This window comes from Hoplias malabaricus, chromosome 5 (genome assembly GCF_029633855.1).
Source record: "Hoplias malabaricus isolate fHopMal1 chromosome 5, fHopMal1.hap1, whole genome shotgun sequence".
Lineage (NCBI taxonomy): Eukaryota > Metazoa > Chordata > Actinopteri > Characiformes > Erythrinidae > Hoplias > Hoplias malabaricus.
In genome coordinates this window covers 23,731,426-23,757,081 of record NC_089804.1, presented here as the reverse complement: position 1 = coordinate 23,757,081, position 25,656 = coordinate 23,731,426, and the positions used below count along the sequence as shown (strand labels likewise).

Genomic DNA, 25,656 nt, shown 5'->3' with positions numbered 1-25,656 from the left:
ACTTTAGAAAAGGAACTGAGACATTTCCAGCAAAGCACAGGTTTACCACACAACTGTTATTTAATCAAATATTACTGAAACTACACAAAACACATATTCTCTCCTCATTGCTCGCTAGCAGCTCAACAGCTGTGGTAGTTACCTTGCAAACAGAATTATGGACAAAACCTTTGATTTGTTTAGATTAATTATATACCCACAGTCCATATAGTACTTTATCTATCACTAAGATTTTGCTAGAACCTACTGCTAACTGTGGGAACCAATAAGGAATGTCTGAGAGGGATTAACCTGCTGGACAGGGTATAAAGATCTAGGCTAATCTCGCAGCATTAGAAGACTCAGAAGACAACATCAGACCAGAGCGCTCAAAGCACCGGACTACACACTGCATTTACAGGGCCATTTCTGGATTATTTATTGGCTTTCAGTTGCTTACTTTTGGATTTAAACATTTCTGGGGTTACTTTCAAGTTTGGAATCCTATAAACAAAAACGAAGGGGAGGAAACCACAACCAACATGAAAAAGGTACGGAAGAGATACAAGACACAGGGGCTCTGATACAGGGCAGAACCTTGTTGTTACCTTTATTACTCTCAGTCAGCTTTAAAAATGAAAGGGAAAATATGTACTAAGATTGACTTGCATTAAAACTCATCTCTCTCTCTCTCTCTCTCTCTCTCTTTCTCTCTCTCTCTCTTCATTCTCCTCTAAATTGATCATTTTGGAGATGGCAAAGCAGTTTTCCAAACTCTAGATTTTAACGTACAAATATATTAGTGCACATCTTCTCATTTTAAAACAGAATTATTTACATAATAACGTTTGAAGCAAACTCGATTATTTACTTGATTTAAACATTTGATCAAATTTGTGGCCGGTGCAAATGATCCCACGTTTGTGTTCATTTATTCCCATTTACAAAAGTAAGAATAACATGGGATTGAACCAGGAACTGTGGAGGAAAATGCCCATAAAAGGTTGTATATTGTAGAAAAGAGCTCTGAGTCTAAGAAGCACACTGTACATTCAGAGTATTTTCATAAGAAAGTTATTCTCTTTTTATCTCTTTTTTAACACGGCCTCTTTTAAAAGCATTTATTCATGAGATAGATAGGTACATTTCATCAGACAGTAGTGTATAATCAGTTAATTAAAAATGAATTGGTCAGTGAAATGGGGCTTTTAAAAAATATATACCACACTGTGCAAAAATTAGAGACCATTCTACATTTATTTATATTTTATACGCAAAATAAACACAAGGTGGTTTCAGACTTCTGCTCAGTGTTGTTCAGATAAAAAATATAAATTTAACAGCACTTTGCAGAAGTCTTTTATAATCAGTTTTATCAAAAAAAAAATCACATTTGTTGTTCACTATAAATGTTTAAGGCTTTTAAATTTAATATTAACATTTATCAATCTCTTTTAAAATATGTTTTATTGTTGAAGTGGTTCATTGTTGTTGTATTTTTATGTTTACAGGTGGCTCCAGAAGTAAACACTGTGGCTGGAAGTTTGCCTCCAAGTTATGCAGAGGCAAACACAGGTAACTGCAAGCATTTCTAATATTTTTCTTTATATTATTTTTTGTTTTAATCCAATAATTAACTTTTACAGGAAGATTTCCAGTAAATATTTAACGGTGGTATTATTTTTGTAAATTCATAGAGTGGGTTTGGCTATGTTTAGAACAGGTGTAGAACATAATCTGCGAAACATCTTGTCCATTATGTGTCCATGAAAAATCACTTGAGAAAATGACTATTTGCATCTTTAAGAACTGATTTTTTTTATTATTATTATTATAGATATTATTATTAGGATATTACACACATTCATTCATTATCTGTAACCCTTATCCAGTTCAGAGTCGCGGTGGGTCCAGAGCCTACCCGGAATCATTGGGCGCAAGGCGGGAATACACCCTGGAGGGGGCGCCAGTCCTTCACAGGGCAACGCAGACACACACACATTCACTCACACACTCACACCTACGGACACTTTTGAGTCGCCAATCCACCTACCAACGTGTGTTTTTGGACTGTGGGGGGAAACCAAACTCTCGTCACAGACAGTCACCCAGAGGAAACCCACACAGACACAGAGAGAACACACCACACTCCTCACAGACAGTCACCCGGAGGAAACCCACACAGACACAGGGAGAACACACCAACTCCTCACAGACAGTCACCTGGAGGAAACCCACGCAGACACAGGGAGAACACACCACACTCCTCACAGACAGTCACCTGGAGGAAACCCACGCAGACACAGGGAGAACACACCAAACCCCTCACAGGCAGTCACCCAGAGGAAACCCACACAGACACAGAGAGAACACACCGCACTCCTCACAGACAGTCACCCGGAGGAAACCCACACAGACACAGGGAGAACACAACAAACCCCTCACAGTCACCTGGAGGAAACCCACGCAGACACAGGGAGAACACACCAAACCCCTCACAGTCACCTGGAAGAAACCCACGCAGACACAGGGAGAACACACCAAACCCCTCACAGACAGTCACCTGGAGGAAACCCACGCAGACACAGGGAGAACACACCACACTCCTCACAGACAGTCACCCGGAGGAAACCCATGCAGACACAGGGAGAACACACCACACTCCTCACAGACAGTCACCCGGAGGAAACCCACGCAGACACAGGGAGAACACACCACACTCCTCACAGACAGTCACCCGGAGGAAACCCACGCAGACACAGGGAGAACACACCACACTCCTCACAGACAGTCACTTGGAGGAAACCCACGCAGACACAGGTAGAATACACCAACTCCTCACAGACAGTCACCCGGAGGAAACCCACACAGACACAGGGAGAACACACCACACTCCTCACAGACAGTCACCCGGAGGAAACCCACACAGACACAGGGAGAACACACCACACTCCTCACAGACAGTCACCCGGAAGAAACCCACGCAGACACAGAGAGAACACACCACACTCCTCACAGACAGTCACCTGGAGGAAACCCACGCAGACACAGAGAGAACACACCACACTCCTCACAGACAGTCACCCGGAGGAAACCCACGCAGACACAGGGAGAACACACCAAACCCCTCACAGACAGTCACCTGGAGTGGGAATCGAACCCACGATCCAGGTCCCTGGAGCTGTGTGACTGCGACACCTACCTACCCGCCCCATATTACACACACAAAAAAAGGAAAAAGTTGAAATATACAGTACTAAGGCACCAGAGATTATGAGATTTAAAAAGCTATTTATCTGAGCAGCAAGCATTTATTTGCTAAAAACAAACAAACAAACAACAAATAACGCCCAACATTACAATAAAACCAAATCACATTATTCCAGTCTGATCCTCTGTGTGTGAATTCCCATTCCCATGAATGTGTTGTTTGTTGTTTAAACTTTCTCCAAATCTCTCCTCGTGGAGTCCGTATTATTTGAGGTTATCACCCAGTACCTAGTTTTATCTGTTAATAAATAATGATTTAAAATAAAACAAATTCATGTGATCATGTGAAAGAGAATCTGAACAAAACATTGTTCTTCAAACTCACACCTACTACTTTATAGAAAAAAAAGATCTCATATTTCCTTATTGTTTTATATTATTATTATTATTATTTTGTATTTACTGTGATTATATATAACTTTATACCAGCCCCACACTCATTAGGCATTAGTTTAAATATATATCATTACCTTAGGGGCCTAAGACTTCTGCACAGTGCTGTATATATATTTTTTCTCTTGTGTTCAGGATGTCCGAGCTACTGTTATGCTGACGGCACATTCTCCTGGGAGGACAAAAACATCAGACGCATCTTTATCCGAAAGGTATGTCATATTTTACTTCGAGAGCTAAATGAATGAATGAATGAATTAATTAATTAATTAATTTAATGCTAATTGTTAAAAATTACCCTACAATAAAAATGATAAAAGTTATTGCCTTCTGTAAAATTATAAACTGTAAAAATCAAATTGAAAAAAAAAAAGTCAAATTACAAACTACAAATTACAATTAATTTATTCATTATCTGCAACCACTTACCCAATTCAGGGTCGCGGGGGTCCAGAGCCCACCTGGAATCACTGGGCACAAGGCGGGAATACACCCTGGAGGGGGCGCCACAGGGCAACACACACATTCACTCACACACTCAGACACATTTGAGTCGCCAATCCACCTAACAATGTGTGTTTTTGAACTGTGGGAGTAAACCGTAGCACCCGGAGGAAACCCACGCAGACACAGAAAGAACACACCACACTCCTCACAGACAGTCACCCGGAGGAAACCGACGCAGACACAGAAAGAACACAACACACTCCTCACAGAAAGTCACCCAGAAGAAACCCACGCGGACACAGAGAGAACACACCACACTCCTCGAATGCGGGACTCGAACCCACATCCTCCAGGTCCCTGTAGCTGTGTGACTGCGACACTAACCTGCTGCACCACCGTGCCGCCCGCAAGTTACAATTCCAATTATAAATATAAAAAAATATATTTCTTTGATTGTTTTCTCAGGTGTATTCCATTCTAATGCTGCAGCTGCTTGTTACTGTCGTGGTTGTGGCTGTTTTCACTTTTTCGTAAGTACACCTCTCCATCTGTATGTTCAGCTTTAAATACTCACATCATTAATATAGAACTGTGTTCCTGTTTTCCTCAGGACTCCGGTCCGGTATTTTATTCTCACTCATCCAGAACTGTACTCTTTATCAAAGTAAGTAAATCACACTCACAAATTTATAAACAATACTCACTGTCCACTTTATATCATTTGTATGTAATGTTTACAAACAGTAGCTGTGCATTTAAACGGGTTAAGAATCCTTACATTACGTGAAGTGTAAGGCCTTCTGTCCAGCTCCTGAAGTCCTCACCAATGGGAGAGGATCTTGGCTGGATGTAGAAATGTTGCAATATTATATACAAACATTACACAGCTTAACAACCACAATTACTGGGTACTGTTCTTATATCTCACTTCCCTCTTAGAGAGCCTTAGAACCAGGGAGCCATGGAGCTACTACGTTATAACGCATTATTTCATTACTATATTTCACAGTTTGCTGTTTCTTGTGACGTATTTGACTCTGGCCTGTTGTGGAGACGTGAGGTAATGTTTATTTTCTTGCACTGGATTTATTTGTTATTTTTAATTTTTAAATATTAAAATAAGTCTCTTCTTACAGACGGCAGTTTCCCTGGAACCTGATTCTGCTGACAATATTTGTAAGTACTCGTGTACTCTCTGTATAATAATATAATAATTGTCTACAATAACATTGTGCTGTGATTTGTTTTCATTCATTTTAATTTTACACTTATATTTTTGGTTTTGTTTGTTTATTTATCACCTCATAGACTCTGTGCATGGCCTGCATGCTGGGCTGTGTCTCCAGGTAAAGAAATATAATAAAAATAGTAATAATAATAATAATAATAATAATAATAATAACAGTGGTTGGTTTGCACAGTGAACAGTGGTTCAATGTATTATTATTTCTTAAGTAGAATTCCTTGTTTTATTCTCCCATTCACTGTAAACCAGAACCTTAATAACACAGAGGTTACAGCTGAAAAATATAATATTATTTACTTCTAAATTACTTTATACTTTTAAAATTAATAAAAAAATTTTTTCGTAGCTTCTACAACACTAAGTCAGTTTTGCTGTGTTTGGGAATCACTGCAGTGGTGTGTGTCTGTGTCACACTCTTCAGCTTCCAGAGTGCGGTGAGTAAAGACATTTTACAGAGTAAATACTAAGAAAAAAAACGGTTTACAATATACTGAAAAAGCAGCAAAAAAAAAAGTAAAAAAGTGTTCACTTATTTTCAATTTTCTGAACACATCCTGAGCGGCCCAGTGGCACTGCAGGTACTGTCACTGTCACACAGCTCAGGGTCATTGTCCATGAGTCGTGTGTTGTGTTCTCCCTGTGTCTGCATGGGTTTCCTCCCACAATTCAAAAACACACATGCTGGGAGCTGGACTGGCCATTCAAAAATGCTCTCAGCTGGGAGTCTGTGAGTGTGTGATGCCCTGTGGTGGACTGGCGCCGTTCAGGATGTGTTCTTCCACTGTGCCCAGTGATTCCGGATAGGAATACAACAAAATACATCACGGTGTCTTGATCAGTTTCAGCCCAGAAAACCCAATACCTTTATGGAGAGAGAAGCGACAGAGAACTAATGAACATTCGTTGTAAAACTACTCAGTTTTTACCCAATGTTTCTGCCTGCTGCAGGTGGATATCACATCCTTCCAGGGCGTTCTGTTTACTCTGTGCATGGTGATGATCTGCTGTGCTCTGGTGATGGGATTCGTTGTTCCATTTGGATACGTACGTTTATAAAAGTGAATTGTGAACACAGCCTATTAATACACTACATGTAATAACCCTCTATTCTTTTTTCTAACCTCACTCTATACTTCCACAGGTTCCCTGGATGCATGCACTCTATGGGGTAATAGGAGCAATCGTCTTTACCATGGTAAAGCACAGTGCTAGATCTAATTTGATTGTACTTATATTAATTAAATGATTGCTGTTATACTGACTCCTAGTGGTCTGGAAGTACAAGTGAATCAGTACTAAACCCGTATTAAACATGAACACCACCTTATGGGGGTCCCACTCTGTGGAGCATAAACTATTGCGTTCAGAGACTTATTTTAGTGCTATTCCACACCATCTTCTGATGACGTTCTCTCACCCCTCCTTTGGCTCTCTTTCAGTTCCTGGCGTTTGATTCCCAGTTGCTGATGGGTAATAAACAGCACTCTCTGAGTCCGGAGGAGTATATCTTCGCCACTCTGACTCTTTACCTGGACATCGTTTACATCTTCACGTTCATTCTGCAGCTTTTCGGAGGCGGACGAGAATAAAACATCCTTTACCTTTCCTTCCTTTCACAAAAGGAACTTCATACCTATGTTTACCTCAGTCCAAAGAACAACAGATCACTGGAGTCGTGGTCGTTCTGCAGTCGGCTTGATGCACAGGAAAACCTTCAGTATAAAAAATATTCAATATGTGCTCATTAAAGGTTATTTTTAATACACTCTCAGAAAAAAAGGTACAGTACAGGTACATTATTGTCTCAAAAAGAATAACAGGAAACCATCCCCAGTGGCTGTGGAGCAGTTGGGTACCAAGCTCAAAGGCAATTCAGCCATGGATGTTGAGGGAGGAGACAGCACTGTCCTTTCACTCCCTCTACCCACAGTTTTCTGAATAACTGAAACAGCTCATAGCACATCTATGAAAATAGGGAGCTACTGAATTTATGAACAGAGATAATGAATTTTAACATTAATATATTTCACATGCAATTAATCAATAGACTAGTGACTTACAGCAAGTGGCCTTTTCTCTTAGATTTACAGACAGCTTTCTTACTCTCAGACACCATTCTGTAGATATTTAATCATCATTAAGCATTAATAATTATATTAAAAACTTGAGCTCTGATGCCTAGTTGATTTATTGATGATTGATGCATTTGTTCTGTGCGCTTTTTTCACTCGTTCTTGTAAACCTTTGGTCAAATGTTGACTTAAATAAGTTTAAAGTGAAATAAAGTGTAGTAAAAACACTGTTCTGAAGTTCATATCTGTTTTCATTATTGTTCATGTATTATTATAGAGAATCCCAGGCTTTAGCAGTTGTGTTGCATAATATTTCCACCATTTCCATTAATTCATTCATTATCTGTATCCCTTGTCCAGTTCAGGGTCGCGGTGGGTCCAGAGCCTACCTGGAATCATTGGGCACAAAGCAGGAATACACCCTGGAGGGGGCGCCAGTCCTTCACAGGGCAACACACACTCACACATTCACTCACACCTACGGACACTTTTGAATCCACCTACCAACGTGTTTTTGGACTGTGGGAGGAAACTGGAGCACCCGGAGGAAACCCACACAGACACAGGGAGAACACCCCACACTCCTCACAGACAGTCACCCGGAAGAAACCCATGCAGACACAGGGAGAACACACCACACTCCTCACAGACAGTCACCCGAAGGAAACCCACACGGACACAGGGAGAACACACCACACTCCTCACAGACAGTCACCCGGAGGAAACCCACGCAGACACAGGGAGAACACACCAACAGACAGTCACCCGGAGGAAACCCACGCAGACACAGGGAGAACACACCAACAGACAGTCACCCGGAGGAAACCCACGCAGACACAGGGAGAACACACCAACAGACAGTCACCCGGAGGAAACCCACGCAGACACAGGGAGAACACACCAACAGACAGTCACCTGGAGGAAACCCACGCAGACACAGGGAGAACACACCACACTCCTCACAGACAGTCACCCGGAGGAAGCCCATGCAGACACAGGGAGAACACACCACACTCCTCACAGTCACCCGAAGGAAACCCACACGGACACAGGGAGAACACCCCACACTCCTCACAGACAGTCACCCGGAGGAAACCCACGCAGACACAGGGAGAACACACCAACAGACTGTCACCTGGAGGAAACCCACGCAGACACAGGGAGAACACACCACACTCCTCACAGACAGTCACCCGGAGGAAGCCCATGCAGACACTGGGAGAACACACCACACTCCTCACAGTCACCCAGAGGAAACCCACACAGACACGGGAACACTACCTGCTGCCCCACCATTTCCAGTCTGTGTTATTTCTACCTGTACCCACCTTGTGTGTTGGAAGCAGTCTTCAGGAGTTCCCTCTTCCTGGGGGGTATTCCACAAATCAGCGTTTCTCAGTTAGCCAGGTAACTTAACCCCAGTGTTGAGAAATAAATGTTCATCAGCTCTTTTCTTATTGGACAGGCTTGATTCTGGACACAAGTTTTCTGGCTAAACTGAGAACTCCTGCTTCTCTGTGGACTGTTTCTATGCTGTTATCCACCTGTTGTTGGATTGCCCTTCTATTTTAAGTAAGATTCAGATAGGTGTGCATCATATATTTAAAGCCTGATATTAAGACATAAAAAACACATTTTTACAATTAACAAAACATTTTTTATTAAAAAAGAAGAAACAACAATGAAAAGGTGAACTTCAAAAGAAAAAAAGTAAAAACCAAGTAAAACCAATAAAGACTTTTTTTTCCCTCAACAAACAATAAAAAACCATTAACAATCGAAAAAAAACAACAAAATCAAATCAGCAACTGTGGCACAGGAAGACGTCCGATATCAAAACCTCTACTTTTCATAAAACTGTACAAAAATGAGTTCTTTTATAAATAAGGAACGTTTTTAAAAAGCAGTTCAAAAGAAAAGCCATGAGTCAAACCTGGATAATTCAGAGTTTTTCGGACGGCAAACAAGGAATCGTTTAAATTTTTAAAACATCTCTCAACCCAATACAACTAAGTTGAGGAGACAGTAAATATATCAATTAGAGATTTCACAGAAATTGCATATTTGAATACATAAAGAAAAGTTCCATATTAAAGGTGCAATAAGTCATTTTCAGTGCAAGACTCAAACTGCTTTTTAGTCCCTGAATGAACCAGAGCAGGTCTCTCCACTAAAACATCCATCCATCCATCCATTATCTGTAACCGCTTATCCAATTTAGGGTCACGGGGGGGTCCAGAGCCTACCTGGAATCATTGGGCGCAAGGCGGGAATACACCCTGGAGATCCTTCACAGGGCAACACAGACACACACACATTCACTCACACCTACGGACACTTTCGAGTCGCCAATCCACCTGCAACGTGTGTTTTTTTTTGGACTGTGGGAGGAAACCGGAGCACCCGGAGGAAACCCACGCGGACACGGGGAGAACACACCAACTCCTCACAGACAGTCACCTGGAGCGGGAATCAAACCCACAACCTCCAGGCCCCTGGAGCTGTGTGACTGCGACACTACCTGCTGCGCCACCGTGCCGCCCTCCACTAAAACAGGTGTTTCTTTTTTTTTAGAGTATCTCTAGGTGTCAGTATCATGGCTGTTTCTTCCATGAAATAGGATCAGAGGAGAAAACAACTGATTGCACCTTTAACAGCAACATGTTCGCTATATTCTATTGCTTTCATTTTAGCTTTAGTTTTAAAAAACACAAAACAATGATCAAGAGAAAACACTAATCTCAAGCAGCCACTAACATAAAACATCTTAAATGACGTTTTCCCTTTTAGCTTAAGCCAGCTGCATAGAATCTCTTAAGGCAAAGTGTGTAGTATATATGAGCTTAAAATTGGACTTTTTAATTATTTCTGACAGCTGTAAAATTTAAAAATATACTTTTAAGGAAACAAGAAAAAACTTAAATCATTTCATCTGCAATAAATATTTAAAACATTTGAAGCAAAATTCAAATATTCAAAATAAGAGGTTTACTAATCGTTCTTATGACTAAACGTCTGCGCACATCTGGGAAGCCTGAAAGAATTTGATGGCATGCGGCCACATTAGCGGGGTCTGTTACTGACGTTAGATAGTTCTGGATCACAGACACCATTCCAGTTCATCTCTAAAGGTACTTGTTTGGGTTTCATCACTCCACAGAACAAAGTTCCACTCTTCCACAGCTAAACGCAGGGAGGCTTTACACCCCTCCTGCAGGCTGTTAGCATTGGGCCTAGCTGAGTACACTAGTTCGTTGTATTTTCAAAAGAGATAACACAAAAATGGGTGAACTTTAAAAAGCTTGCAGTGTTTTTTTATGTATTTAATTTAAAACGAATATGTGAAATTTAACGTAAGCTGACATCCTCTGCGGTAAAGGGTGAGCAAATTGGCATGGTGTATATCATAAATACACGCTAATGTACTGAATACCTCATTGATTATGACTAGCGAGGTATTAGCACACTAGTACTGTAGATACAGGTTGGAGTATAAACAAATATTTAAATATAAATACATTATAGTTTTGAGGCATTTACATAAACCCTTCTTAATCATTCGAGGCACATGTTTCAAACTCTGAATTCTTCAGGATCGGACAGCGATGCTAGGTGTTAGCTACATGGCTAGCACACAGTTAGCGCCTGGCTTTCATCTAATGAACTGCTTGAACATCCCATAATAGCAGCCTAGCCGTTTTGAAACTATGAAATAAGCTAAAGAAAGCAACAAAACACTATAACAGAAACAGATCATTAAAAAACAGTTTTCCTTTTATTTCTAGTTTATTAAAAAATAATAATAATCTTCTGAATATATGCGTATGAGCAAACTACTATTTCAAATGGGAATTCCACCTTTATTTCTTAAATTAATGAAGCTAAATTGATGGCTAAGCTTGGTTTGATTTGAAACATAATAATTACATAATAGTTTTGTGATATTACACTTAAAAATAAAATTTATATTATACACTAAAACGAATTCTGATGTTTTGGAGACTTAATAAAATGCTGTATTGTCGTTAGTGTATTTGTGATATTGAAGGCGCCCGGTTCCAGTTACAATCACAGTAAAGAATTCACTGATGAAAGATAAAAGTCAATAATTTGGTCTACAATGAGCCATTTTACATCAAACCCCTTCAAATACATTTGTTAACATCTAACTAAATTATGCATTTTGAGAAGATGAGTGGAGTTACTCTTTAAAAGGTAGCTGTATCAGTTTTTTTGGCTCAGAGCTAGTCATGATCAATTCAGTAACACATTCGTTATTTTAATGATAACATATAAGCTTTAGCACAGCAAATATGACATTATTATGAATAGGATCCATGAGGCAGAGTCTTATTAACCAAATTAAATTAGCTACAACCTATAATAATTTAGTTTTCAATACGTTTATATGGAAAAATAAATAAGAAATTTTAAAAAAGAAAGAAACAAACCAAAATAAAAAACACTGTAATGTAACATCTTGTCATTTCATAGTTTCAAAACTATATTTCATGTGTTTTGGATTTGTAGTGATAATATAAAAACCATATTTCATGATAAAACCCATATTCTTTTCCTTCATGAGGTGAAACTGCATGTGTTTAAAATGTGAAATATGGTTTGTCGAGTATTTACAAAGAATATAAACAAATTACAACACACTGCTAAAGAACAGAAGGACAAAGAGAAAGAAGAACCACTAAAAGGACCCATTTTCCAAAATAATAATAATAATAATACTTAATCTTAAAACACTCATCATAGTGTTGAGGTCAACTTCTGCCCAAAAATTTCCATTATAAAAAATGTCACTGACAATGGGTTGTAGAGAAGAGCACCACTGAACTTTCAAAAATGACTCCATAATCAATGTGTTGAGATTTAAACAAAGTGAAGCAGAGTGTTTTGGTGTGAACTGTTCACACTGGATCTCAAAGGAACCAGACCCCCTGCTCTAAAAACATACTTTATAAGACCAAAAGTTTCTGGACGCACTCTTTGCAGTGATACCAGTATCTAAACTTCTGTGAAGGCGTACACTAGATGTCAGAACAATGCTGTGAAGGTGTGATGGCATTGTTGTATGACTAGTTCTGGATCCCAAACCCCACTCCAACTCATGCCAAAACCACTGAATGGAGCTCCATCGTTTTAGAGAACACTGCCCACTACAGGGGGTTTACATCCCTCTGTCGGGTACTTTGTATAAACCAGTTTCATTACAGTTACTTACTTCACACCAAAACACTCCCTGTTTTGCTTTCTATGAAAATAGCTTCATCATCTTTGGTAAGAGACTGAATATTTTAATGTTAAGGATAAAGGCCAAAAGAGTTCCCTGTCAAACAAGACCCACGTCTGGTTCCTATAAAACCTTAAGGATATTAATCTGGAAATTGTGTATTGGAATGAACTACAAGGTTCTGTCTAAGAGGTCCAAGCTGAGAGGAGGAAAACGATCTTTGGAAGGGAGTAATCTGCAACAATAACACAAGGACCGACAAAGCACTTATTGCTCCTTTAAAGAGACATTCGATAAAGGCATTATGCAAATTACGTCCCTTAGTGTTTTTAAGGTATGAAGCCTCTTTTTGTTTCGTGGAAAATTCTGAAAAAAAAAAAGTTCCATTTATTGCATTTTCAGTTAAAACAGCCATTAAGTTCAAGTTATTCCGATAATTCTGAGGGGAAAGTTTCCAACTGATTAAAAGCTCCAGAGAAAATGGAACACATAATAGCTACACAATAACTAGTCTTTCTCTTCAAAACTGTCCCCAGGAGATAAACAGCACTCCACGTTCACATCCACAGCTGTCTGTGTCCATCCTTCCACTGCGAGAAGAACAAGTCAAAACGATGGGAATGTAGGAAAAACGAAACCCATAACTGTACAGAGCCTAGGCTTCATGCTGCGAGGAAGGAGACTAAACTGATAACTGTGATTGCTTTAATTGTGCAATCAACGTCCGAGACTGACGTTTGGACGAGCAGCTGCAGATGTGTTTGAGAGACTGAATGTGAGTCTCCTGAAGAGAATGGGAGCTGCACTAAAGGTAATGTGTGGACAATGGAGCTTCTGTTTACTGTGTGATTTTTTTTTTTTTTTAAAGATGAAAACTGGAGTTTAATTGCTGTTTTAGCTGAGAATTTAACAAAAGAAACATGTTTTCTGATTTTGCATTGTACTGTACATGAAATAGTTTTAACTTTTAATTAATGGGGATGTTTTCTCAGAGAACACTGTAAAACGTGCAGAAAGATGTGAGAATGTAAAAAAAAAGCATGGGTCAAATAAAACATGCAAACACTACCAATCCTATGAATTCTGGGAAAAACGAATACAAAGTAAGTGACACTTCCCTAAAATTTCCTTTCTTTACCTACATACATCAGAAGAGAAGAGAAGAGAAGAGAGCAAACTGCCCCAAAATATGACATTTCAGCCAAAAACGGGAAGAAAAACATATTCAACTGAATAAAAACCACCAGGACAAAAAATGTAGAGAAAAACAGCAGCACTGCAGAGAAAAAAATAAAAATAAAAATAAAATAAAAATAAAACAAAACTCCCATCTTTTCACTTCCCTACAGCAATGTTTCAAAAGGATTTTAAAAATAAAAGAGTTAATACTAATAATCTGATTTAATAATCTGTCATTATTTAAAGATAAACCCAGCACCAAAATAACTTTTTCTCTGATGTCAGAGGGAACACATCACCTGAGACTGTTTTACTGTCAAGCTTTAAGCTAAAACAAGCTGGAGATAACTCTAAAACTAATGTTTCGTGGTAATACTACGATGGTACTGGACCGGTGATGCGAAGGCCCCGACTGGTTGGAAGATTTTAGAACACATTAAGAAAATTTGTTTCATATTTTGTGGCAAATATTCAATGAAATACCACTTAAAGTCACTTCTTCTCAAATGGCCAGTTCCTCCTGAAAAATCAGTGACACACAGAAGAACCAAAGCCTTAAACACCAAAGCCTTAAATGGTACCAATTTTTGGAAAATTCTCAGCCCTGTTAAACGAGAGAGTGTCAAAATCACACTATAAGCGCCAATGCCGGTCATTTTTGTTGTTGTTGTTGTTTGCATTTCACATTGACTATAAAACACAGGCCTGGCAATATTTATATTATAAATTAATACTATATTTAGAAACTGACCTTTTTAGGCCATTTTTAAGGCCATTTAAGTAAACAAAATGATCTAAAATTAACCAAATGTTAACAAATAAATAATTTGTTAATGATTGTCTGCTGCATTTCTATAAAAATAAATAAATATAATTTGAGGCGTTAGATTTCTATAACCCGGTGGTTTTGTTCAACTGGAGAGAGTAGAAGTGGCTTTAAATGGTTTTAAACTTTAAAACACGACTAAAAACATCAAAACAAACAGAAATAAAACAGAAATTTTCGAGTCTGAAACTGTACAAAAATAATCTCACTGCTGCTGAAAACAAATATAAAATAAAAGCTTGCATATTTTACAAAACAACAACAAACAAAATATAGAGAAAATAATAATGAAGACACGTTTGTGTTGGAACTTTCTTTTGCTACAGAAAAACATTTCTAAAAAAAAATAATAATAAGATTTTCTCTTTTACACATACTGTGTCTTTCTTTAACCCTTTGATGAATTTATATTGTTTTGTTGTTTGGTTATCAAAACAGAACAAACACTTCGTCTGTAAAAGCCCCACCTTTGGTTGAGCGACGTCTTTTTGCTTTTTTGGAATTGGCTTTTTCTTTCTGTTCCATTCTTCTACAAAATATAAGCCCCGCTCCTTTTGTTTTTCATATGTCTCTGGTTCTGTTTAACGATGGAAACCCAAGGAAAAGAGAAAGAGAGAATTCTGTCGTCCACAGCAATTAGTACCAATCACTCCATCCACATCCTGAAAGAAAGTGGGAAATGTTTATGAGCCATTAACAGCTTCTATCTATTTATTCTCTCTAATATTATACACCTTCATATTAAAAACCCCAGTTGCAGGAAAAATTGGGACACGGTGCAAAATGTGAGTTAAAAAATGGATGCAAAGACGTGCAGATCATTTAAATCATGTTTAGTACAAAGACCGCATTTAAATGTTGAAACTGAGAAATTGTTATATTTTGTGTAAAAGATTTTCTCATTTCGAATGTGAGGCCAGCAACAGGTTTCCCAAAAAAAGGGACACACTTTACCACTGTGCTGCACCACCTCTTATTTTAATAAAACACTCTGTTGATTGGGAACTGAGGAGACCAGTTACTGTAGTTTTGAAAGTGAATTGTATTCCCATTTTTGCCATAAACAGGATTTCAGCAGCTCAGTATTTTGAGTCTCTTCATTTTATTTTTTTTATTTCATAATGTGTCCAATGTTTTCAATGGCTCTCAACTTGTTTAGCACCTCTTTTAACTACAGGACACTGCTGTTTTAAATCATGCAGAACGTGGATTGAGAATGTCTAGTTAAAATAAGCAAGGCCTTCTTCAAAATAAATATGTCTGGATGGCAGTTCCTCTAAAGCCTGTATATATCATTCAGCATTAACAGTGCCTTCTCAGATGCTCTAGTAACCAATGACATGACGAATGCTGGTTTTTGAACACCGCGCTTACATCAAGCCAAATAGTCCCTCTCCTCTTTAGCCCAGTGGAGGCAGCATCCATGATTTCCAAAAAGAATATCAAATTTTGAGTAGTCCATCTTAAATTAGCTCATTAACTGTAACTGCTTGTATAGTTCAGGGTCAAACTGGGTATGGAGCCTACTCAGTTTCTGCTACTGAGTCTCTGCTACCAAGTCTCTGATACCGAGTCTCTGCTACCGAGTTTCTGCTACCGAGTCTCTGCTACCGAGTCTCTCCTACTGAGTTTCTGCTACCGAGTTTCTGCTACCAAGTTTCTGAAATTTTAAAAAGTCTTACAAATTTAAATATCAAATTTGTGTACCCACCCATAAATTACTAAATTTTGTACAAAATTTTGTATTTTGGTTTTTCTATTTTGTGATATTTACTAATTCATTTTATTACTGCATCATGTTTTTGTGTTTGTGTATTGCTTTGTGGGTTTTCTACCTTGGCTTCATTTGCTGTGCTGGTAGGAGTAATTTGTATGCTCTGCAGCTGTTTCCATGGAAACCTGTTGCTGTTGTCCACTGTTTTCCTGCAAAATACACAGAGGATTTAGCCCCAAAAGACAAAAGAGTTGATAAATATTAAACAATGATATGAGTGCAGTACCTCAACCGAGACACTAGAGGGAGGCACTGCTGGGTACTGTGGGATATACGTCCCTTGCATAGTTGTATTTGCGGGCATATACTGCAGGAAAATACATTAATACATCGATTTTATTAAGATATATCCATCAGTGAGTTATTGTGGGATTGTTATTAGTGTTATAAAGAAATTTTTAAAAATAGTTTCAATGGTTTTTTTGAAAGGACATTTGCTGATGTACGGTATTTGGATCCTATGTTGATTAAAAATAGATTTAACATTTTAAATTAAATTTATTGTTAGTTAAAATGAGAGGGAAAGAGAGAGAAAAAGGGAGAAATACCGTTCCAGCATTCCCCAAAGAAAGGTGACTGAGTTGCTGGGTGAGGGGACTCATCATTGAGGTCGGCTGGATGGACATTGTGTGGTCCATAGTTGGGGTCAAAACAGTCCCCTAGAGAGAGAGAGAGAGAGAGAGAGAGAGAGAGAGAGAGAGAGAGAGAGAGAGAGAGAGAGAGAGAGAGAGAGAGTCATACATAGAGAGAGGAAAACATACCACTCCTTTCCTAAACAAAGACTCTGTGGTAGAAAAGCCTTAGGTTTGTCGCCCCCTTGTGGTACGAATGTGACCTGCCCTTGTTTTTATTAACTCTGTTTTAATATGACGTCAACATATCGACACCCAACAGTAGCAAAACAATAAAACGGTGTCTAATTCGCGGTAATAACACTTACTGTGGGTTGCATGAGGTAAGATTGATGATGCATCCAGGAGGGACTGTGCACCTGCAGAAAAACAGAAAAGATTAATAGTATAAAGAAGACATGGTACGAAACAGGCCAGTGAAAACAGAAATATCAATTCATTAATTAATATCATAAATTACATATTTATTTTCATTTTAGGTTTAAACCATCCATTAAAATATGGGAACATTTAAACTGTGGGCATCACATCTCTGTACACCCTGCCAAGAGAAGTCAGACATAAGTGGAACAAAAATGAACAAACTGACAATAATACACACTTTAATTTAGAATTAGAACAGTGTTTCTAAAATACATTTCAGCGCATTTTACAGTCAATGCAGATTTTAGTGAGACTGACCTGGTAGGATGGAACCTGTGAGGGCAGGTATGGAGAGAGAGACGTCTGAGTAATCATCCTGTTCGGAGCAAGACTGTAGGGAGAGGAATAAAACCTAGGAAAAAGAAAAATACCATTAAATATTAGGGTTAATATTCCTAACGATCTGCATTTATCCCTCAAAGCCTTCCTTCTGAGTTTGTGTACACATTAAACTTTATTTTACAAAACCACCCTTAATTAGAAATCGTATTATTCAGGTGTGTTGATAGTAAGGCAATAAACAAAGTGCATTAAGCAGTTCATGAACCAATGGTTGTCCTCAGGGTTTGAGGTTGAGCAGTGAGTGCACTGGGCCTCTACTGGAAATGTAAAAAGGGCACTGAACCGTTTGAAACAGTGAAAACTGCTTACATTTTATGATCAGATTTAATCGTTCTCAACTGATGCATCAGTGTTTTTTCTGTTCTATACTCACCCATTCTGCAAAGCTGTTGGGTCATATGTTATTGTCATTCCTCCCTGAAGAAACACACAAAATAATCATTTTTTTCCTTATACTTTCTTAAAGCTATACTTTTCAAAGGTGCACAGACTCTTTGCTAAAATATTTCCTGCATCACGTCCTCAGTCAGGACTAAGGATGTGCACCTCCAAGTCCGAGTCCATGGTACTCAGTCGGAAAAGGGTGGAGTGCGCTCTCCAGGTTGGAAGTGAGATCCTGCCTCAAGTGGAGGAGTTTAAATACCTCGGGGTCATGTTCACGAGTGAGGGAAAGATGGAGCGTGAGATTGACAGGCGGATCGGTGCAGCGTCAGCAGTAATGCGGGCTCTGTACCGGTCCGTTGTGGTGAAGAGAGAGCTGAGCAGAAAAGCAAAGCTCTCGATTTACCGTTCAATCTACGTCCCGACCCTCACCTATGGTCACGAGCTTTGGGTAGTGACCGAAAGAACGAGATCGCGGGTACAAGCGGCTGAAATGAGATTTCTCCGCAGGGTGTCTGGACTCTCCCTTAGAGACAGGGTTAGGAGCTCGGACATCCGGGAGAGACTCAGAGTGGAGCTGCTGCTCCTCCACGTCTAGAGGAGCCAGTTGAGGTGGTTTGGGCGTCTGGTTTGGATGCCTCCTAGACCAACCTCCTAGACATACCTCCTGTTGTCCAACAGGGAAGAGGTCCCAGGGCAGACCAAGAACACAATGGAGAGACTACATGTCTCGACTGGCCTGGGAACGCCTCGGTATACCCCCAGAGGAGCTGTAGACGGTGGCTGGGGAGAGAGAGGTCTGGGTTTCTTTGCTCCGACTGCTCCCGGACCCGGATAAGCGGTGGATAATGGATGGATGGACGTCCTCAGTCTTTACATAAAGATATATGAGTAGTTCCGAACATCCCAGGTATACCAACATTTTTTGAATATTCAAATTCAAAGTGTCCTAATCCAATTTTAATTTTAAACACCAATAATTTTGAAGCATTTCTATTGGTCGGTTTGTTGTGATTTTGTGACACACTGTAAATAGCAGGTGGTGTTGGATACTATGTTAACAAAGAACATTAAAAATGCACATGATTTATGACACAGTCTCACAATTTGTGTTTGTAGAGTCCAAACAATCATTGCCCTGTAAATCCTAACCAGAGGTTATTTTTAAACTCCACCTCTTGAGGAAATGTGCACACGGGACATGGAGGTCAAGGGAACTTTGTATAACTATTATTAGCTCATGTGTTCACAAAAGCTGCAGGGTTGAGTTCAACCTTTTAGAAAATAAACTGTACAAAATCAAGCAGCCATGGGACAAACACATCAACAACAACAACCCAATTCTTCACCGAGTCGGTGTCTCTGGCCCAGGGTCTTCCATTCTGGAGGTATTTTCCCTGATTCTGTCGCTTCTTTTGTCCTCCATCAGCAAACTTGCATAACAATGGTTCTGTTGGCACTGAAAACAGATGGAAAACCGTGTTAATCTACGAACGGAATAATACTCGTCCAAACCTTCCACTGAAACAAAGGACATTAATCAGGAGTGTGTTCCTCTTTACTGCAGGTTTCACAAGAGATCTTGGAACACTCCTATGAGGATTTGATGGCATTCTGCCAGGTCATTTAGGTGTCGGTTTACATTGAACATGGTGACGTTAAGATCATGTGCAGCTGCTTCAGTGTGTCCTCTTTCATTTCACACATTCAGACGTACATTAAACACCAGAAATGTTTAGATTTCATTGCAAGGATCTCAAACAGAGAAGCAACCTTAATGGAATTTAATGGTGAGGCAGAGTTAGAATATAAACCTCAGGGAGACGTACCTGGAACTCCAGGGGGAGTTTTGATATACTTTCCGTTAAAATGTTGAATTATGGCTTCACATTTCTCTGTGGATTCCATCCTTTACGAGGAAAAGAAAGTTTAAAGTTAGAGAGCTTGCTTCACTTGCTTCAAAAGTCTGTTCAAATATGGATTAAATGCTTCATAAATAATGGGAACAAAAACAGGAGCAACTCAACACTGTGGGTCTGAAAGGATGTGGAAATCGATTAAAAAATAAAAAGGAAATAGATACAAAAGAAGCTACTGGGGTTTTTCAGAACAAACAAAACAAAACAAAAAGATGGACCATGGAAAAGCCCAGATCTCAGCGTCACTGAATGGGTTAAGGATTAACTTTAGCTCAAATTCTGTACCGTGCAAAACCGACTCCGCGGCTCGTCCCGTTAGCATCCCGCAGGATTCTGGTGGAAATGACCTGTCCGAAAGATTTGAGCATTGACTCCAACTCCTGCTCGTCCATCGACACCGGCAGGTTAGAGATGTACAGATTAGTTGGGTCCTGCTCCTGTTGCTTTGGTTTGAAGAGGAGAGGAGGGGTCCGTTAGCACAATATATTTATATACATTTTACTTAGAAATAAAAACAAAAACACTCTGAAATCATGAGAGCATATGCTCTGTTCCCTTTATTGCTACATTACTAGTTCCTGCTCTTTACACCAGACACTGGAACACAGTTGTGAGGATGTGATGGCAGTTGGCCACATGTGAGGTCAGGTCACTCAGTCACTACAGAGAACAGTTTCACCCCTCCACTGCCTAATGCTGGGGGGCTTCATTCCCCTCTGAGGGACTCTTGACATTGGGCTTGGTGACATCATGCACATGTTCAGCACCTTCACAGCATCCCACTGCAATTCATGTTTTATCATGCCATAAAATCCTCACATCAGTGTTCCAAAATGTAATGTAAATTCATTGGACAGCATGTGTCCACAAACATATGGCCATGTTATATTTTGTTTGTGTGAGAGAGAGAGAGAGAGAGAGAGAGAGAGCATGAACAAACATAGATTCGGGGAAATAAAAGGAGAAGTTTAGAGAAGAAGGTAAAGGAGAGGGAGGGGAGAGGGAAGGAGGACAGGATGTGGGCCGTCTCTCTGGGGATTTCCTTCTCTCTTTTCACTCTTGTCTTTCCTCTCCTCCATCTTTTTTTATGTGAAGTTCTCTTTTAAAAACAGAAATAAAGCTCCTTCTATTCCTGGGACACACAACTCTTTTAAAATTCTGTTTATGTTTTGATTTAACGATTTAAAATATTTAAAACACGAGGAAGAAAAACTGGATATTTATGCAAAGCTAATAAAATTTAAATGCTTCAAAAAAGTTATCCTTTTCAGCTTAAATAAGAAATATATCTTTAAAACATTATAATTGTTCTAATAAAACATACTTCAAAACAAAATACAGTGGAACTTCATACAGTGGAACAAAATACCTACGAACTTCATCCGTTCCGTGACCCGGTTCGTAAATAGAAAAGTTTGTTTCTCGAGTCAATTTTCCCCATTTAAAATAATGGAAAAGCAATTAATGTGTTCCAGCCTCCCCCCCCCACACCCCCCCAAAGTCACCCTTTTTGCACTGATATATGTTTACAACACTCTCAAATTAGTACAAAATACATGTAGCGTTACTAAAAATAAAAAAGAAATACAGTGGTAACAATAATAAACGACTGGCTGGAGGAGTAACACAGGCACTGGATGTATGACGGGAGGTGGGGGGTGGGTGGAATAACGGAGATGTGAATGTGGGGAGACGAAGCGTAGATACGGATTAACTTAGCACGAATTTCGATGTCTGCTATTTACACTAATGCTAAATTGCTAAAGCTACAATTTGCTAATCTTAAAAGCTCACTCAGGTCTGGGCGCTGGGAGACTCGCCTATTGGGGTCAGTGGCCATTTCCAGCCGCCGGCTCGGCGGAGGCTCGGGTTCGTTTGTAGAGTTCATTGGTGGAGGCAAAAAATATTCAAATGCCTGGTTCGTATCTTGGAAAGTTCGTTAGTATAGGCGTTCGTTAGTAGAGGTTCCACTGTATGCTGCAATGACAAATTACGGTTGTATTTCGGCACCTAAACATTTCATTCGGCTTCTTAACAGAACTTTCCGTTCCACCTTAAACAGTGTTGTGAATTGTTTAAAGTTAAGAGACTTACCTTAGCCATTTGTGCTTGGATCCCGGTGGATTTCAGGGCTGTTACAGCTTTCTGCGCAGCTGCTGGACTGTCAAAGTCCACAAACCCATAACCTGAAAATGGACAATTTTCAAAAGAAATGGATCAAAAGAAATTGAGTTGTTTTGATTCCAATCCTAAATCTGAAAAGAATTTGAATTAAATTGGGATTGGAGCTTAAAATGATTAATAGAAAGAATATTAAAGACTCCAGAGTGTGATGAACATTACGTGGGTTCATGTATTTGCCAAAAATAATTACAAAACTGCTGACACTGTCTTAATCAGTGTGAAGACATAAATCAGTCAATGTCTGTGTGAAGATAAACTTTAATGAACTCAACCACAACATTCTTTGTGTTAATCCTTGGCACTGAGCGGAATGCTCCAGCGCATCCCATTTGCGTTGATCGTTGGTTTTCTATAGAACAGGAGTTCCCAAATTTAACCCTAACCCTACCACTGAACACAACCAGGGCATATTTTCAGGGGTGTGTCTTCATTATAATCCAGAAGGACAAGACAGGGTTTGATGCATCACTGTGCATTCACCAAAGAACGTGTGCAGTTCAAAGTAACAGGAATCTCTCATTTCAAGGGCTGTCCAAATCCTCTTGGACATATATATAAAGTACTACTTGTTTAGGACTATGATATAAACAAATAAACAAAACAACTCTCTCACCTTTGCACTTGTTTGTGGTTTTGTCCAGAATGGCTTTGGTGGACACAATCTTGCCGTACCTTCAAAAAACACCAAAAAAAAAAGTATGTACAGGGTCAACAAACCTTTGCACTCCACTGTAGTCAAGTTTATGATCAAAGACCTGGAACCGTGATCCTTGGCACCTCAGTGTTCTGGCTTTGGCAGAACACACAGACATTCCAGTCTCGTTTCCTCTCTCTCTCTGCCTTTCTCTCTCTCCGTCTCTCTATCACCCTCTCTCTGAGTCTGTCTTTAGGGCATTTGGCAGAGCTGCCTCAGTCAAACACAAAGTTCCACCTTAAGAGAGTACAGCACTTTAACCAGAGCGTTACAAGTGTAAACACAGCATTTGGCTCCAACAACAATAAGTCTTATGGTGTAATACAGTGCAGATATTAACAGACGTCTTACACTCTCTGAGGAAATTCAAAACAACAAATCACCGTTCCCACAATTCTTTCACATTGTACACAGATGTTTGGACATGCTGGGAGAGGAACATACATTCATTATCTGTAAGCGCTTACTCCTCACAGACAGTCACCCGGAGGAAACCCACGCAGACACAGGGAGAACACACCACACTCCTCACAGACAGTCACCCGGAGGAAACCCACGCAGACACAGGGAGAACACACCACACTCCTCACAGACAGTCAACCGGAGGAAACCCACACAGACACAGAGAGAACACACCACACTCCTCACAGACAGTCATCCGGAGGAAACCCACGCAGACACAAAGAGAGCACACCACCCTCCTCACAGACAATCACCCGGAGGAAACCCACACAGACACAGGGAGAACACACCACACTCCTCACAGACAGTCACCCGGAAGAAACCCATGCAGACACAGGGAGAACACACCACACTCCTCACAGACAGTCACCTGGAGCGGGACTCGAACCCACAACCTCCAGGTCCCTGGAGCTGTGTGACTGCGACACTACCTGAGATGAACAATAAGTGCAAATTCATGAGCATTAGCCTAACATCCTGGGAAGAGAACACTAACTGCTAATGGTGTCTCATTAGATCAACACATTTGGAGGACAACAGTTCAATGGCTGCATTTAAACAACAAGCTCATCTATGAAACACTGCATGTGCATCCAACATGTGTATAACCTCAGCCACATTTAACAGGAATGCTAATGCTGGGTTGATTCCAGGCCAATACTACTACTACTACTACTACTACTACTACTACTACTACTAATACTACTACTATTAATAGTAACAATAATAATAATAATAATAGTATAGCACTCTCATGACACTTTCATCTCAAGGTGTTTCACAGAAGATAACACCCTGAAATACAATAAAATTAATTTAATAAAAAAACAGTTAATATAAATAAAATTCAACACACGTTAATATTATATATATATCATTTTATAACAAAATATTTGTACAACAAAAATCTGTACTGTGCGCTAGGGTTAGGGTCCTGTAACTAAAGCATGCTATAACCAGTATGTGCTGTAAATGTGAGCAAATCAGATGTAGACTTCACAAACTTAAGCGAGGCTGAGAAACAGAAAGGTTTTTATGAGAGTTCCATCACTGTAAAATCACCATCTCCTCCCTCTCCGCTCTCCACCCAGAGGAGAACAGGAGGGTGGAACAGGAACCTAGGGAAAATACTCCATAACTCAGCAAATATTCACTTTAAAACAAGGAAAGAGGATATTGGGTGACGGGGGAGTCCGAGAGGAAAGAGTGGACAACAGAACCCTAGCTTACTTTAAAACATCACAACGCAAAGAGACTAGAGTTAAGACTAGAAATAAGTCCCTGTTCCAACAAAATCCCAGTGTAAGTGTGAGTTAAAATTAAAACGATTTACAGGGTTTATTCTGAACACACACATACTGAGGAGTTGTTTCTGTGCTATTTGGAGAGTGATATATATATTTTGTTAGGGTTAGTGTTACATATGAGTGAAGGTCCCAGACTGGTTTATGAAGGATTACGCTCCAGGAGCAGATGTCGAGTGGGATTTTTTCCATATGGTAAATATGTTTAAAGACGTCTGCCGGCTGTTTGTGGAAAAGCAGGATCACCGCTGTAAAAGTCACTTAAAAAAATAAAACTCAAACTTTCCACTCCGTATTAAAAAGAGCTCAACACCTCTGCACCTTTTAGTTCCTTTTAGACTGAGTTTAAACTGACGTCCAGGAGAAAAAAAATGGTGGATTTATATTTAAAAGAGTAAAAGCACTTCTGAAAGAAATCTGCTGAAATTTAATACAAGTTTAAATCTAATTTAAAAACAAGCATTTTCATTGGACCATCATGTCACAGCATAGAGGACTTTAACTAAGGTAATATCATTTAGTGATTGAATTATTATATTTTTGTAGATATTGCTTTTATTTTTTCTATGCACTATAATACTCTTTTATATTTGAAAAATCTGTCACAGGCCTCACTTTACTGTAAGATGGTACTTAAAGGCTAAGCACCAGCTCTATGAAAGTGTCAAACAAATAAATCCAGTGGAATTTGAGTTCCTAACTTGTGTTCATTGATAGTCAGAAAACATGTTATTTCTTACTAATTCAAGGAATAAGGTTTAAAAGACCGTTGCCCCCCCCCCTCAACGGTGTTCGGAAACTCTAATAGGCGTCTTGCCTGTGACGTAGATGGTGGACAACAACTCTAGAAGCTGCACTTAATTTAATGCAAAATGACGAAAAGGTGT

The 25,656-nt window shown here is 39.5% G+C and overlaps 2 protein-coding genes across 4 annotated transcripts in view; one reads left to right on the top strand and one right to left on the bottom strand.

Annotated features, from left to right (window-relative positions):
• The first annotated feature begins 521 nt into the window (after positions 1-521).
• Positions 522-6,924, top strand: faim2b (Fas apoptotic inhibitory molecule 2b). The gene is made up of 12 exons (XM_066672315.1): positions 522-530; positions 1,491-1,554; positions 3,778-3,854; positions 4,555-4,619; positions 4,700-4,753; positions 5,099-5,149; positions 5,226-5,265; positions 5,398-5,435; positions 5,682-5,769; positions 6,284-6,379; positions 6,477-6,530; positions 6,775-6,924. The coding sequence occupies exons 1-12, from the start codon at positions 522-524 to the stop codon at positions 6,922-6,924; spliced, it is 786 nt and encodes a 261-aa protein (XP_066528412.1).
• A 2,176-nt stretch (positions 6,925-9,100) lies between these two features.
• Positions 9,101-25,656, bottom strand: part of LOC136696592 (RNA-binding motif, single-stranded-interacting protein 2-like) — a 39,243-nt gene continuing 22,687 nt past the window's right edge. For all 3 annotated transcript variants that reach the window (XM_066671122.1, XM_066671120.1, XM_066671121.1), the window contains exons 3-14: positions 22,923-22,981; positions 22,220-22,311; positions 20,411-20,568; positions 20,036-20,115; positions 19,556-19,665; positions 18,199-18,242; positions 17,742-17,835; positions 17,369-17,419; positions 16,977-17,087; positions 16,655-16,735; positions 16,490-16,577; positions 9,101-15,316 (exon numbers count right to left, since the gene is read on the bottom strand). In XM_066671122.1, coding sequence (XP_066527219.1) covers positions 16,497-16,577; positions 16,655-16,735; positions 16,977-17,087; positions 17,369-17,419; positions 17,742-17,835; positions 18,199-18,242; positions 19,556-19,665; positions 20,036-20,115; positions 20,411-20,568; positions 22,220-22,311; positions 22,923-22,981 — 961 coding nt within the window. In that variant the 3' untranslated portion in view covers positions 9,101-15,316; positions 16,490-16,496. The remainder of the gene's footprint in view (positions 15,317-16,489; positions 16,578-16,654; positions 16,736-16,976; positions 17,088-17,368; positions 17,420-17,741; positions 17,836-18,198; positions 18,243-19,555; positions 19,666-20,035; positions 20,116-20,410; positions 20,569-22,219; positions 22,312-22,922; positions 22,982-25,656) is intronic.